Source organism: Monocercomonoides exilis, assembly GCF_001643675.1.
Source record: "Monocercomonoides exilis strain PA203 chromosome Unknown scaffold4-2303458, whole genome shotgun sequence".
NCBI lineage: Eukaryota > Preaxostyla > Oxymonadida > Polymastigidae > Monocercomonoides > Monocercomonoides exilis.
Window position 1 is genome coordinate 85,849 of NW_027150549.1, and position 12,133 is coordinate 97,981.

General features: G+C 41.3%; 3 protein-coding genes across 3 annotated transcripts; 1 reads left to right on the forward strand and 2 right to left on the reverse strand.

Annotated features, from left to right (window-relative positions):
- Positions 1 to 38: 38 nt before the first annotated feature.
- On the forward strand, positions 39 to 4,223 carry MONOS_6315 (putative Protein of unknown function (DUF667); the record flags this gene model as incomplete). Its single annotated transcript, XM_067876539.1, has 7 exons — positions 39 to 126; positions 188 to 307; positions 354 to 426; positions 483 to 597; positions 691 to 844; positions 931 to 2,932; positions 3,015 to 4,223. 7 exons carry the CDS (start codon positions 39 to 41, stop codon positions 4,132 to 4,134), a joined length of 3,672 nt encoding a protein of 1,223 aa, XP_067734525.1. The 3' UTR covers positions 4,135 to 4,223.
- On the reverse strand, positions 4,174 to 7,458 carry MONOS_6316 (putative histone acetyltransferase). The gene is made up of 3 exons (XM_067876540.1): positions 6,543 to 7,458; positions 5,416 to 6,452; positions 4,174 to 5,276 (listed from the first exon to the last, which is right to left on the reverse strand). The coding sequence occupies exons 1-3, from the start codon at positions 7,445 to 7,447 to the stop codon at positions 4,492 to 4,494; spliced, it is 2,727 nt and encodes a 908-aa protein (XP_067734526.1). The 5' UTR covers positions 7,448 to 7,458; the 3' UTR covers positions 4,174 to 4,491.
- Positions 7,459 to 7,515: 57 nt separating this feature from the next.
- On the reverse strand, positions 7,516 to 12,094 carry MONOS_16816 (Tre-2/Bub2/Cdc16 (TBC) L family protein B; the record flags this gene model as incomplete). The annotated part of the gene is made up of 1 exon (XM_067869688.1): positions 7,516 to 12,094. The coding sequence occupies one exon, from the start codon at positions 12,092 to 12,094 to the stop codon at positions 7,922 to 7,924; it is 4,173 nt and encodes a 1,390-aa protein (XP_067734527.1). The 3' UTR covers positions 7,516 to 7,921.
- Between the last annotated feature and the right edge of the window lie 39 nt (positions 12,095 to 12,133).

Below are 12,133 nucleotides of genomic sequence, written 5' to 3' on the forward strand. Positions count from 1 at the left end.
TCAAAAATTGATATTTTTGTATTTGTAACAAAAATTGTATGTCACATTCAAAAGTATCAACAGGATATTTTCAGGCTGGGGCTTTGGTTGAAGTATTTTCTGCACACGGAAGTAATCCAGAATCATGTTGGTTAATGTTTTTCAAGAAATGTTATTTCAGATTTATTATTTAATTTCAATATAAAAGGCTGCAAGCTTTCTGGAACTGTCAAAAAATACTTTGATACAGAGGCAAAATGTAACGCATTTATATGCCCCCAATCTTTGGCAAATAAAATGATAATACCGAAAACAGATTCGTCGTCTTGTTTGCGCGATATTCTTAATTCAGTGTTGATTTAAAAAAAATTCAGTGAATTTGACACAACCTTTTCTTGTTTTTCAGATATTTTTACCGCCGTCAACACCTTTCAAGTTTCAATTAAAGTTTGATGCTTTCGAATATCAAAAAATAGATTATATAAATTTAAAAAAATTTGAAGCGTTCAAGATGCAAAACGAACAAAACACAGATTATCTTTTTCGACTGTTGTCAAAACAATCGAAACAAATGAAATTCACGCTCAAATTCCGCTGATAAATATCCAGAGGGGCACCGTATGTAATTTTTTTTGAATTTGAAATAATTTAGAAAACAATTTCAATGGCTGATTTAATGATACTCATAAACTTTATTCTTTTTAATGTTAGTGGTTAAATTTATGTTTTGATATCGATGGTTTTGTACGATCGCTTTTCCGTGAATCTTTTATGAGTCTTGATAGAATTGAGTTAATGCCTGAATTTCGTCTCAGAAAGATATTTACTCTTCGCTGCTGCCCCCCAACAACAGTTGACGATGGAGGTATGAGAGAATTTCTCTTTGCAAATCAGTTTGATTTATTTTTCGATTCAATTATTGTAAATACCGATAATTGGGGATATTCAAAGGCATTGCATGCGGATATGCTCCGCCTGGATTCACGTCAACAGACCCAATTCCAACATCAGTTGCATTTCCACCAGCTGTTCGCTCAGAGACGCAAGTTGTTTGGTTTGAGAAGATGCAGTTTTGGCTAGGAAGATCTGAGGCAGAGCTGTCTTCAACGATGTCATCCACAACATCGACGCTGTCTGCTTCTGTGACAACAAACAGAACATCCCCAACTGCTGTTGCAAGACGACCAACAACACAAAGTTCAAAGAGAATCCAACAGACACAACCACATTCACAGGCTATACGACAACCTCCTTCTGCTTCTTCGAGTTCTCTTCAATCAATTCAACAGTCTTCTTCACAGCCAAATGACTCGCTTCCTTCTTCTTCTCGCCGTATTTCTGCTTTCAGCAGACCAAAAATAAAGTCACTTTCAAAGCAGCCCACAATCAGGCCGAAAACAACAGCTGTAAAGCCTTCGTCTTCCATTGCAACACCTCAGCCACTTTCTTTGTCTTCCACACAAACACCTTCTTCATCTGCTGCTTCTCAATCAGAACACACCCCAACCTCTTTTGCTTCTCCATTCACTCCACTCCCTTTCTCTCCCTCTCGCGACTTTCAGACGTCTTCTCTTCCGACTTCTCTTCCACACTCTCCAAACACAACATCATCTGCTTCCTCTTCATCAACAGCCAATTCACAACAGTCTTATTCAGAGGCAAAGCAACGAATAAAAATTACACAAAAGCCAAAACCTTCTTCAGACTACAGCAAACAGCGGCAAAATGCAGCGATGCCACCTATAATCACGTCTGTGCTGGATGGCCATGCGGAACTGCCTCCAAATCCGCAGAGAAAAGAATCAACACTCAGAAAATATTACAACACACAAAAAGAAGATGAATATGAAAACGACAGAATGATCTCAAATCAAGACTTTGAAGAGGACGGAGGGAGATATGAAAGAGAAGGAAGAGAAGGAAGAGAAGGAGAAGAAGACGATGAAGGAATCATCGACATTGAAGAAGCAAATGACATGGATGACGTGATTGATGATAACAGCGAGGATGATGGAGCAGATGACGAAGGAAATGAAGATGATGGAGAAGATGGAGAAGATGAAGGTGATGAAGATGGGGAAGATGAAAGCAGCGATGATTCATTTGGCGACATGAACGAGTCCTTCCATCCGTCTTATCCTCCTCCAAAAACGAAGATTGGCTTGCCTTCCAATCGACTCAGCAACAGACAGCCAAACGATATGAACTCGACAACATCCACATTTGATTCTTTGTCTTCCACAGACAGCTCTTCTTCTTCCTCTTCCTCATCTTCCTCTTCTTCTTCTAATTCACCTCATTCTTATTCATTTGCTGATGATCCTTTCCTTCCCCGTTCACATGCTCCTCTTTCTGAAGAAGCAGCACAAGTTCTGAAGGAAGCTTCAAAACTGCTGAAATCTCGATATGGAGGAGACGAAGAAGGGAATTTTGATGAAGAAGAAGAAGATGACGATGATGAAGGTGCTGACGAAGATCAGCTTATTCACAATGAGGAAGACGATGAAGATGACAGCGAAGAAAGAGCAGAAGAGAAAGGCAGAGGAGCAAAAGATTATGAAAACATTTCCGAAGACGATTTTTTGGATGAAGACGAATCGTTTCAGAGAGAAGGCCGAATGCCCCATTCATCAATACAGACACCAGAATATCGCAGAAGTTCTCCTTTGAGCTCACAGGCAAAAGTGAGTGCTAATCTTTCAGCGGCGCTGAGCGGAAGAAGAGAAAACTATAATTTGTATGAAGACAATGGAGATGACAGCGATGACGATAGCGATGAGAATGAACACAGAGACAATTCATTGAAAATACAAAGCAGCACAAAAAGAGTGAGAAAGGAGTCACAAATGGATGAAGAGACGAATGGAACTCAAAACAACGCAGACTCAAATACGAAGTCAGAGTTGCTCAAAACACCACGCAACAAACAGATCAAAAGTGTCTCAATAAAAAGGTTTGATTTTGTAGAAAAGAGCAAAAGATAAACTATTGAACAACTTCGTTTTTTTAATTTCCTTTTTCTCTATGATATTCAGTGATGTCAAGCCCAGTGACTCATTTGATCCATCATCCACGCAACATTCAGTTGATACACTTTCATTCACTCTGAGTCCAAATTCCACTCCACTCAAGCCATTTCGCTCGGTCTCCCAGCAAAGCAGCCAAATGAGCACACCATCGATGAATGAGAAGGAGCTGGATTCTTCATTCACCCTCTCACCCACACCAGCACGTTCAGCAGGCACAAAAGACGATTTCTTCGGTCTGCCTTCTCCTTCAATGTTCACACGCACCATTTCACCTGATTCCTCTCCCAAACCAACTTCAACCTCTCCTCCTTCTTCTTCTAACCAAACATCTTTTCTTTCTTCTCCTCATTCACCTTCTTCAGATGCCTTTTCTTTACCCATTTCATCAACAGCATTGCCATCATCTTCTTCCTCAAATGGCTCACTTCAACACGAAATCAATTCACCCACATCACAAACAACACTTCAGCAATTACCTCAAGCATGCCTTTCTCAAATGAACAAGTCTTCTTCTTCTTTTTCTTCTTCTTCCAATTCAACATCTCAATCCTTGTCTCAATCTGCTTCTAATGTTCAACCTTCCTCACTTACAAACGCTCAAACACATCAACAGTCACCTCTCACTCAGAACACATCACAACAAAATGACAGAAAAGTGCCAATCGGCAAACAACCCCCCAAAACATCCAAACCTTCCGTCTCACAAAAAGTAGCGAAGCAACCGAAGAAGCAGCGAGTTGTGATTATTTCTGAAGACCCAGAGTCAGACGACGAAGATGCGCTGTTTGCAAACGAGGAAATTATTGTTCATCATGTCACTTCATCTTCACTCAGAACAACTTCATTCAAGTTGAATGAGAAGAAGACTTCCTCAAAACACAGAAAAGATTCATCGAAATCTGCCAAAGCAACTTCTTCGTCACATTCAGGCTCACACGAGCATTTGGATGAAAGCGACGAAGAAGGAGAAGAAGAGAATTCGCACACGAGCGATGAGCAGAAACAAAGGAATTTTACAAAAGATGAAGACAACGATGACGATGACAAAGAAACAGTTGAGCTTCTTGTTGACACAAGAAGTGGCTGCCTCTTCGATCCAAAAAGCGGACAATATTATTCTCCATAAATGTTCATAAATATTTGTCTCGAAGAAAAGTAAATTCTATTTTTTTTTCCTTTTTAAGTTTCTTTAAAAACAAACGGATAAAACAAAAATTTGATAGATTTTTCTGTGGATTCATCAACAAAAAAATGATGATATCAGCTTTTGAAAACGAAACTTTATTAAAAAGTGAAATATTAATGAATTGCAACATCTGAAATGTTGCTTATTAAACATGGTCGTTTAACAAACAGTTTAAAAGAAAGCGCAACGGTTTGCATTTTCTGACTTTCAATTGAAACATTGCAAAATAATTATTAGGCGACGTTTCATCTTGAGTTTATGACTTTGTGAAAAGAAATAAGAAATATAACAAAAATTTCATCCCTTTTCAATATCAGACTCACTTTCCTTTTCCTTTTCCTCTTCAATTTCCATTTTGCTTTCTTTTTCTTTTCCTTCCTCCTCTTCTTCCTTGTGGTCATCATTATCTTCCTCTTCCTCTTCCTTCTTTTTTTGTTCCATTTCAACCTTTTCTTCCTTTTCTTCTTCTCCATCCTTTTCCTTGTCTCCCATTTCTTTTTCTTCTTTCTTCAGCACGCAATTAGATCCTTTTGAACTTTGTGTCTCTGCTTCAATTTTATTCTCAACTGTCGGCTTTTTCACGGGCTCTATTTCTGGAAGACCAAAAAAGATGATTTCATTGCTCACATTTCCAAATGGCTTTGGATTTTGCTTGTCTGCATCGTTTTTCTCAAAGTTTTCGTTTTCGTCTTCTTCTTTGTCATCTGAATACAACAATTCAGCTTCGATATCGTCATCATCCAATTCTTCATATTCCTCCTCCTCTTCGTAAATATCATCGTCCTCTTCTTCCTCTTCTTCCTCCTCCTCCTCTTCCTCCTCTTCTTCCTCAAACTCATTCTCTTCTTCGTCATTCATCAGCTTTCCTGTTCCAACTTGTATTCTGTCGTCATTCGGCCAAACGATCCTGTTCCATTCGCTGTTCACAAAGTCCATCATGTCCTTCGATGCCATGTAGATCAGCGGATTTCTCATTGTCAACATTCGCACTTTCGAAATCATCCGCACAACATCTGCCAGAAAGAGGTTGGGCGTGAAGTAATAATTGTGCGTCTTCAGACGTGCCTTGATAACAAACATCGCTGCACAACATATTAAATGATAATATTGAAAAATAAATGTAAGAGAAAGAAAAAGTCATAAATGAAAAATTAAGTCAGCCAATAAAAAAATAAAGCAAATATTCATTTAAATACATTCAAATAAATGTGAATAACATACACAGAGGCTGTGCCTTCTCTGAGTCGATGTCAAAAGACGTGTAGTGCTCGATGTGGTCTAAAAACGGCCAAGCAGACTCCTTCCGCATCATCTTATCGAAAAAGGACATCATCAGCGTGTGGCACTGCTGGATGTACTCAAAAGACGGGGGAGAATACGACGGATGGCACAGAAAAGCGAGAGGAGAGTCAAAAAGAGGCGAAGGATGGAAGACTTCACAGGGAAGAAGCTGGCCATCAAACGGAGGTGGAGTGAAGAAGCGCTCGATGGTGGTGATGTGAGGATTGGGGTCTAAAGGAGACCTCTGAATGAAGTGATTGGGAGCAGTTGAAGATGACGGCGACAATGAGGTGTTTGAATTGCTGGATGAGAGAGACTCTTCAGATGGATTTGGAGACATACTTGATGAAGGAGAAGACGACGAAGAATCGACTTTTGAGGTATCTTCAAGCTCAGCTGGTTCTGCACCCGAAGGCGAAAAAGAAGGAGAAGGGACAGACGGAGTGTCACAGTCAAACGGATTCAAGTCCGAGTCATCATCGATCATGTCGATTGTCTCAGATGTGGAAGGAGGGAAATCAGATTCATCTTCTGCCTGGTAAGATGCAACAGCAGGCTGAGCTGATGGCTCGTCGTCAGTTTTGACGCACACAAACGAAGGAGGCGTCTCAAAAAGCGGGTCAGATGGAAGCGAAGAGATGGAGGCAGTGGGGTGATGGATGAACGAGCGATATGCAGAAACAGGAAGAGCTAATGGATCAGCTGGAATGCCTGTGGATGTTGACGGGGCAGGTTGGTTGAAGCTGACGGTGCTGCTTTGTGTTTGTTCTGACGAAAAGGAAAGTTGTGTGCCAGAGGCAGAAGATAATGTTGGCGTGGTGGTAGTCGATGGATTTGAGATAGGTTGCTCACTGCCTTGTATTGGTGAAAATGAAATATCCTTTTGCTGCTCAATGATCTCTCGATAGTTCAGCGGTGGAATCAGCCCAAGCTCTTCCAAGTTGGTTAGTGGCTTTAATACAGACACCTTAAAAGTTCTTCAAAATTAACACACAAAATCAGATAATTAAACAAGTTTATTACAAAAGAAATTTTATAAAAATTGAAAAAAAAGAAGATAATTCTACCTTGCTTTTTTTGAAGAAGACACAACAATTTCATATGGATTTTCTTTTGGAATTGTTCCCTCCATCAGATCATTTGTCACAATCACCGTCGTAGCTGTCCTTTTTGGAGGAGGATAAACCTTTGCACATCGAGAAAATCTCGAAATCCTTTCCAAAATAACTCGCCTTTGCCTTTCAACCATTTCTGATACCCTTAAAAAATTGATACGAGGATGAATAATACACTCCATAAGAGTAGCATTTTGATATTCTTTGATATATCCAAGCCATTGCTCCTTTGGCATTGTGATATTTGAGGAAAATCCTTGTTTTGAAAAATATTCAACTGCAAGATTATCGGCATATGTAAGGAAAAAAGTTATTCCTATAGAACGTGCATATTCCTTTGCATGCGCCATTACGCGAGAACCATAACCCCTCACTTGCTCATTTGCATCAACAGCACAAAATGCTATTTCTCCAAGTCCAGTTTCTTTAAACATTCTAATCGTAATTCCCGCAACAATTTGAACTTTGTTCTTTAAACATATTATAGAATGATGATTTCTATCAAATATGAGTCTTGTAATGTATGTTTGACTCATATTAGGAAGCTGACGAGACATTAAGTTTTTCAAGCCTGTAAGCAAGAATAGACACTGCGTGCTCCCTTGATATTTCTCTGGATCAAGAGGCTCTGATGATGTGTATTGCTCATCTTCAAGAGGAAATACACTGTTGTTGTAGCAAGCAACAAAACGCGTTGAACCACTTGCTTCCCCAACAATTAAGGCTCTTTCACGAATTGGCAGAGTATCTCCAACAGATCCGTTAAAAATTGTACTAGAGTGGTACGGAGTTGTTGGAGAAACAGCTGCCTCGAAAGATGGAGATTCAGGGGGAGGAAGAGAAAGTGGGCTATCCATTCATTAAATTTATGGGAATATTTAAAAATTTTACTCTTTACTTTTTTCTTAAAAAAATAAATTTAAAGTCATAAATAATCACATTTTAAAAACTTTGGCTTTTGAAAACTAAAAATAATTTCCTTTGCAAAGAAATTAAAATTACAAATTGTAAAAAGATACTAATAAACTTTTATGTTTATTTGTTCTAAAAATAGGCAAATTCACATTTTCAAATTTGAGTAGAACATTCTAATTGCCCAATTTGAAACACATAATCTGCATCTGTCCTTCAATCTGTAACTCAAAGAAGGAAAATCAATTTTTGCATCCTTTTAAGAACTTGCACTTTTCCATGATTGGAAATTGAGATAATAGGTACAATCTCATAAATTAGGGCCGAATCTAATCTTTTAATTATGGATCCGATGTGTTTGCTATTCACGCTTTATTGAACTTTCAAAGCATTTTAATGACCTAACATCGTAAGAGTTTTCATTGCCAGATGTCAGCAGTGGAGTAGATTGATTGAGCAATTCCAGATGGCTGCAGAGCATTTCTTTCTGCAAAGAACACCATCTGGTTAAGCATTTCGACCTGCCTTCGAAGCACCTTCTGCAGCTGGGCTTCCTGCTGTTCAAGCTGCATGATGGATGCTCTTTCTGCCTCTTGTGCAGCGTCAATGTCTGACAGCGCTTTCTCCATAAACCTCTGCTCAGCTGCCATCCGCTGCGCATGAACAGACTCCGTCTTCATCAAAACAGCCTCCATCTCCAACAGCTTCCGTTTCCCAGCTGCATCACGAAGACGCGCAGTGCGCACATCTGCCTCTCGCAGTGCCATTGCCCTTGCCTCAGCGAGCAGCGCAGCATTCCTCCTCGACTGCTCTTCCCTTTCTCTTCGCGCCTCGTTCTCAACATTCTCTCGCGCTGCCTTCATCCGCTGCTTCTCACTTTCCTCTCTCAGCTTCTCCACTTCATCGTCTCTCTGGTTCCTCAGAGCTTCCTCCAAAGCCATCCGCCTTGCTGCTCTCCTCTTTCCTTCTTCTGCAAGTGCCACTTCTTCTGCCAGCTGAGCACGCGCTGCCTCTGCCTCTGCCTCTGCCATCTTCCTTTCGCGTTCCATCGCTCTCTGCCGTTCAGCTTCTCGTTTGGCTTCTCCTTCTACTCTTGCCTGCTGTTTTCCGTCTTCCCTGTCTTGTGCAATCTGTGCAAGAAGATCTTTTATCCCGTCCATTCGCATGCGATGGTCCAAAATTGCCTTCGACTCATCCTCGTCTTTCTTCGCTTCCACATCCTCTGCAATTTTTGCTGCTTCTGCACGCGCTTCGTCTTCCACTTGCCGAACTCTTCGCTCTTCTGCTCTTGCTTTCATCTGCTCCTCTTCCTTCGCAGCCAAATCATCCATTGTTCTCTTAGCAGCATCTGCAGCTCTTTGTGCAGCAGCAACAGATGCTGATACTTTTGGCTGTGCATTTTTGTGCATCTCTTCAATTGCCTTAATTCGTTGCTGTCTTTTCACATCTTCCAGCTGTTGTGCTCCATCGTCTTCTGCCTGCTTCAAAGCGGAAAGTGCCTTTTCTGCTGCCCCGTGTGTTCTGTCATACTCTGCTTGTGCTGCTTCCCACTCCTGCTGATCAGATGCCGCCTTTGCTTGGAGCAAGGCAGCTGCTTGTTGTGCTCTCATTCTCTGAGCCACTGCATCTTCTTCGTTTCGAATGCGCTCCCTTTCTTTCTGCTCCCAGTCAACATACACAACTGGAGCACGATCAAACAGCGGATAAATCTTGCAGTCAGCTGGAAGAGGTGTAAATGGAGTGTTTGTGGAAAATGCTCTTTGTCTCAGCCACTCTGGCGCACTTTGGCGAATCTTGTGGGCAGTCAGAACGATCTCATGCACATCCAGGAATGAATTTGGCTGAATATTGATTGCTGAACCATCGCGACTTTGCGAATGTGGCTGAACGATTTGAGAGACAAATTGCTGAGAAGTGAAAAATGCTTCAAATTCTGCGACAGAAGTCATGTTCATCAGAGTGCTGCGTGCACACATCAACACAGCAACAGCAATGCATATCGCAAAGTCGATTTGACAGGGCTCATTTTCCACAAACAAAAGATGATCAATCAGTACCTCCCATTCAGATTGCGAAAACATGTCTGAAAAAAGTGTCTGCATCGGCTCCCAAAAGTAGACTGCAGGAGATATGTTGTATTTTTTGAAGTGATTATGCAATTTGGGTGCGAAATGCTGCAAAACCATTTCTGCTCGCTGAAGTGTGCGAGTGGGTGGAGCAGGAAGAGTATCAAACCATTCGGCACAGATGTTTGTGATGATTGTTATGAGCAGTTCTGTCAGCACCACATCGTTGTCAATAGCTTGAAGAAATGGATAAACAATGCCAGGAAGAAAGCCAGCTCGAATGCGATGGTTGCGCTGCGCATTGATTGCGTCCATTCTTCTTTTTTGTGAATGGCTGTTGGATCTGCCTCTTTCCTTTCCACTTCCACCCATCAGCATTTCATCTTCATTGTCACTATCTCCAAAATGATTAAATGGATGGGTAGATGAAGATGCTGATGATGAGGCGAAAGGAGGAACAGGGTTTATCATCTCTCTGAATCCCACATCACAACAGCTTGGCGACCAATGTGCAAGTGCAGAGAGCACACGAATAAACCTCCTCTTCACTCTGTCGTCGCGAATAGGATACAACTCTGGAATGTGTGTGAGACCTGGATGCTCTCCTTTCGCAACAAGCGCACTGGTTGCTTGTTTGGAAAGGGGAAGTGACAGCAGATTTGCCCAGATGGACACTCGGTGCTTTGACGGAAACTCGCCCGACTGGCGAAGCACTGAAGCGAGATGAGATTGGCTCAGACGAGGAATTTTCCCTTTGGCACGAGGAGAGTCGGGAACAGGCTCAAAGAACGGCTTTCCCCCAAACGAAGCATACGGTTTCACACCAGGGAAGTATGAAGAGGAAGAGGAAGAGGAAGAGGAAGAGGAAGAGGAAGAGGAAGAGGAAGAGGAAGAAGACGACGAAGAAGATGGTCTTTTTGTTTTGCTTTCAGGTGGAGCAGAAAAAGTAAAAGTGATTTTGCTTTTTAAGTTAGATGATTTTTGTGAGTCTGTTTCTGAAGAATACGGCGGATCTGCTCCAACATTAATCTCAGACCTCACTCGTGTGTAAAACGGAGGTCTATGACTGGATTTCGCTCTGGCATTTCTCTTTCCTTTGATTTTTGCCTTTGACACACCATCATCAACAGAATGAACTTTGGAATTAGATGTTCTACTTGTGCTTTGTTGTTGTTGTTGTTGTTGTTGTCCACAATTCACTTGAGAGTTATCGATATTTGAAGGCGGAAAGGATGACGATGAAGATGACGAAGAAGAAGTATTCACAAAAGAAGAAGACAGAGGAGAAGGCTTTGCTGTTGATTGAGTGTCTGAATCTCGAAGATCATTTGCTGCCTCATCTGACAGAGCAGACGACTCTGTCTGCGGGACAATCAACGAAGCCGGACGTAATGGTGATGAAAAAGCAGCAGGTGAAATTGAACGTGCGTTCTCTTTCTTTACAGGCGTTCGTACAAAACGAGGTGAACTCTTCTTTTCGATGACTTCTTCTTTCAGTTTTTCAAGTGCTGTTTGCGGCGGAGGCTGAATAAACGAGTGCAAATGAGTGTGGACAATCTTTGACTCTTTTGTCAGTCTGCTAAAGTCTGAAGGCTGCTTTTCTTTTGCATCCCTGTCAGATGAGACAGATGCTTCATGGAGAGACGATGAAGCCGAAGAAGAGCATTCAGGCAGCTTGTTTGCCTCTGGTGCATTCAGATGATAATCAGTTAATTCACCCATCTTCTCACCCAATCGGCGTTCTCCTGATTCCAACTGGTCGAACAACAAATCTCTGATCAGATCGCTCGGATGAACCGTCTTAATCCGCTCTTCGCGCCTACCCTCTGCAGCCCTTTTGACTTGCGATAGAGAAGGAGGAGGATGAGGAAACAACATTTTTTTGGTTTCTTTTCTTTCACTTCCGTTTTCTTCTCCTTCACTTTCATCTTTCTCTTTTTCAATTCCAGTGCAAAGTGCATCTCGAAGAGTTGGCTGATGTCTCGAAAAAAGTGGGGATTGAGAAAACCTTATTGCGTCTGGATCCACTGTAAACAGTGAAGGCGTTTCGTATCTGCGTTTTGCAGCTAAAGAAGAATAAGAAGCAGACGACTTGACAACTCCATCAAACCAGAGACAACCAAAGTGACGATATGGCAGAACATGATACAGATCGGGATGAAATGGCATTGATGAAAAGGAAACTGGCAAATTTGAAGACAGAATTCTCTTATGAGGAGGAGTGACAAGTTTATGAACAGACATTATTTCATCATCATCATCTACATGATCTTTTGCAATAATTGCATTTGATTGAATTGTTATTTGCCTGCTGTGGTCGCAATCCGAGTAGAGCTTATGCAAATCAAGAACTCTGAATGATTTTGTCCCATCAGATGACATGACCTCTAAATATAAATATTGCGAATGTACTGGAATTGGAGATACAGAAATCGATCGATCAGTCAAATTATCCTTATCAGGAGGCTGAAATGAAAATGAAAGAATGTTCATTCCAGGAAGATCGATGCGATACATAATCATCATAAATGGAAGAAAAACTATGCGAATAATTCCATCTGAAGT

Excerpts from the sequence above, each read along its gene's own strand:
- MONOS_6316 (XM_067876540.1), bottom strand. The coding sequence starts at position 7,447 with ATGGATAGCCCACTTTCTCTTCCTCCCCCTGAATCTCCATCTTTCGAG. Across the intron at positions 6,453-6,542 it reads TCTTCTTCAAAAAAAGCAAG|AACTTTTAAGGTGTCTGTAT; the intron begins GTAGAATTATCT and ends TTAATTTTGAAG. Across the intron at positions 5,277-5,415 it reads AGAGAAGGCACAGCCTCTGT|CGATGTTTGTTATCAAGGCA; the intron begins GTATGTTATTCA and ends TATGTTGTGCAG.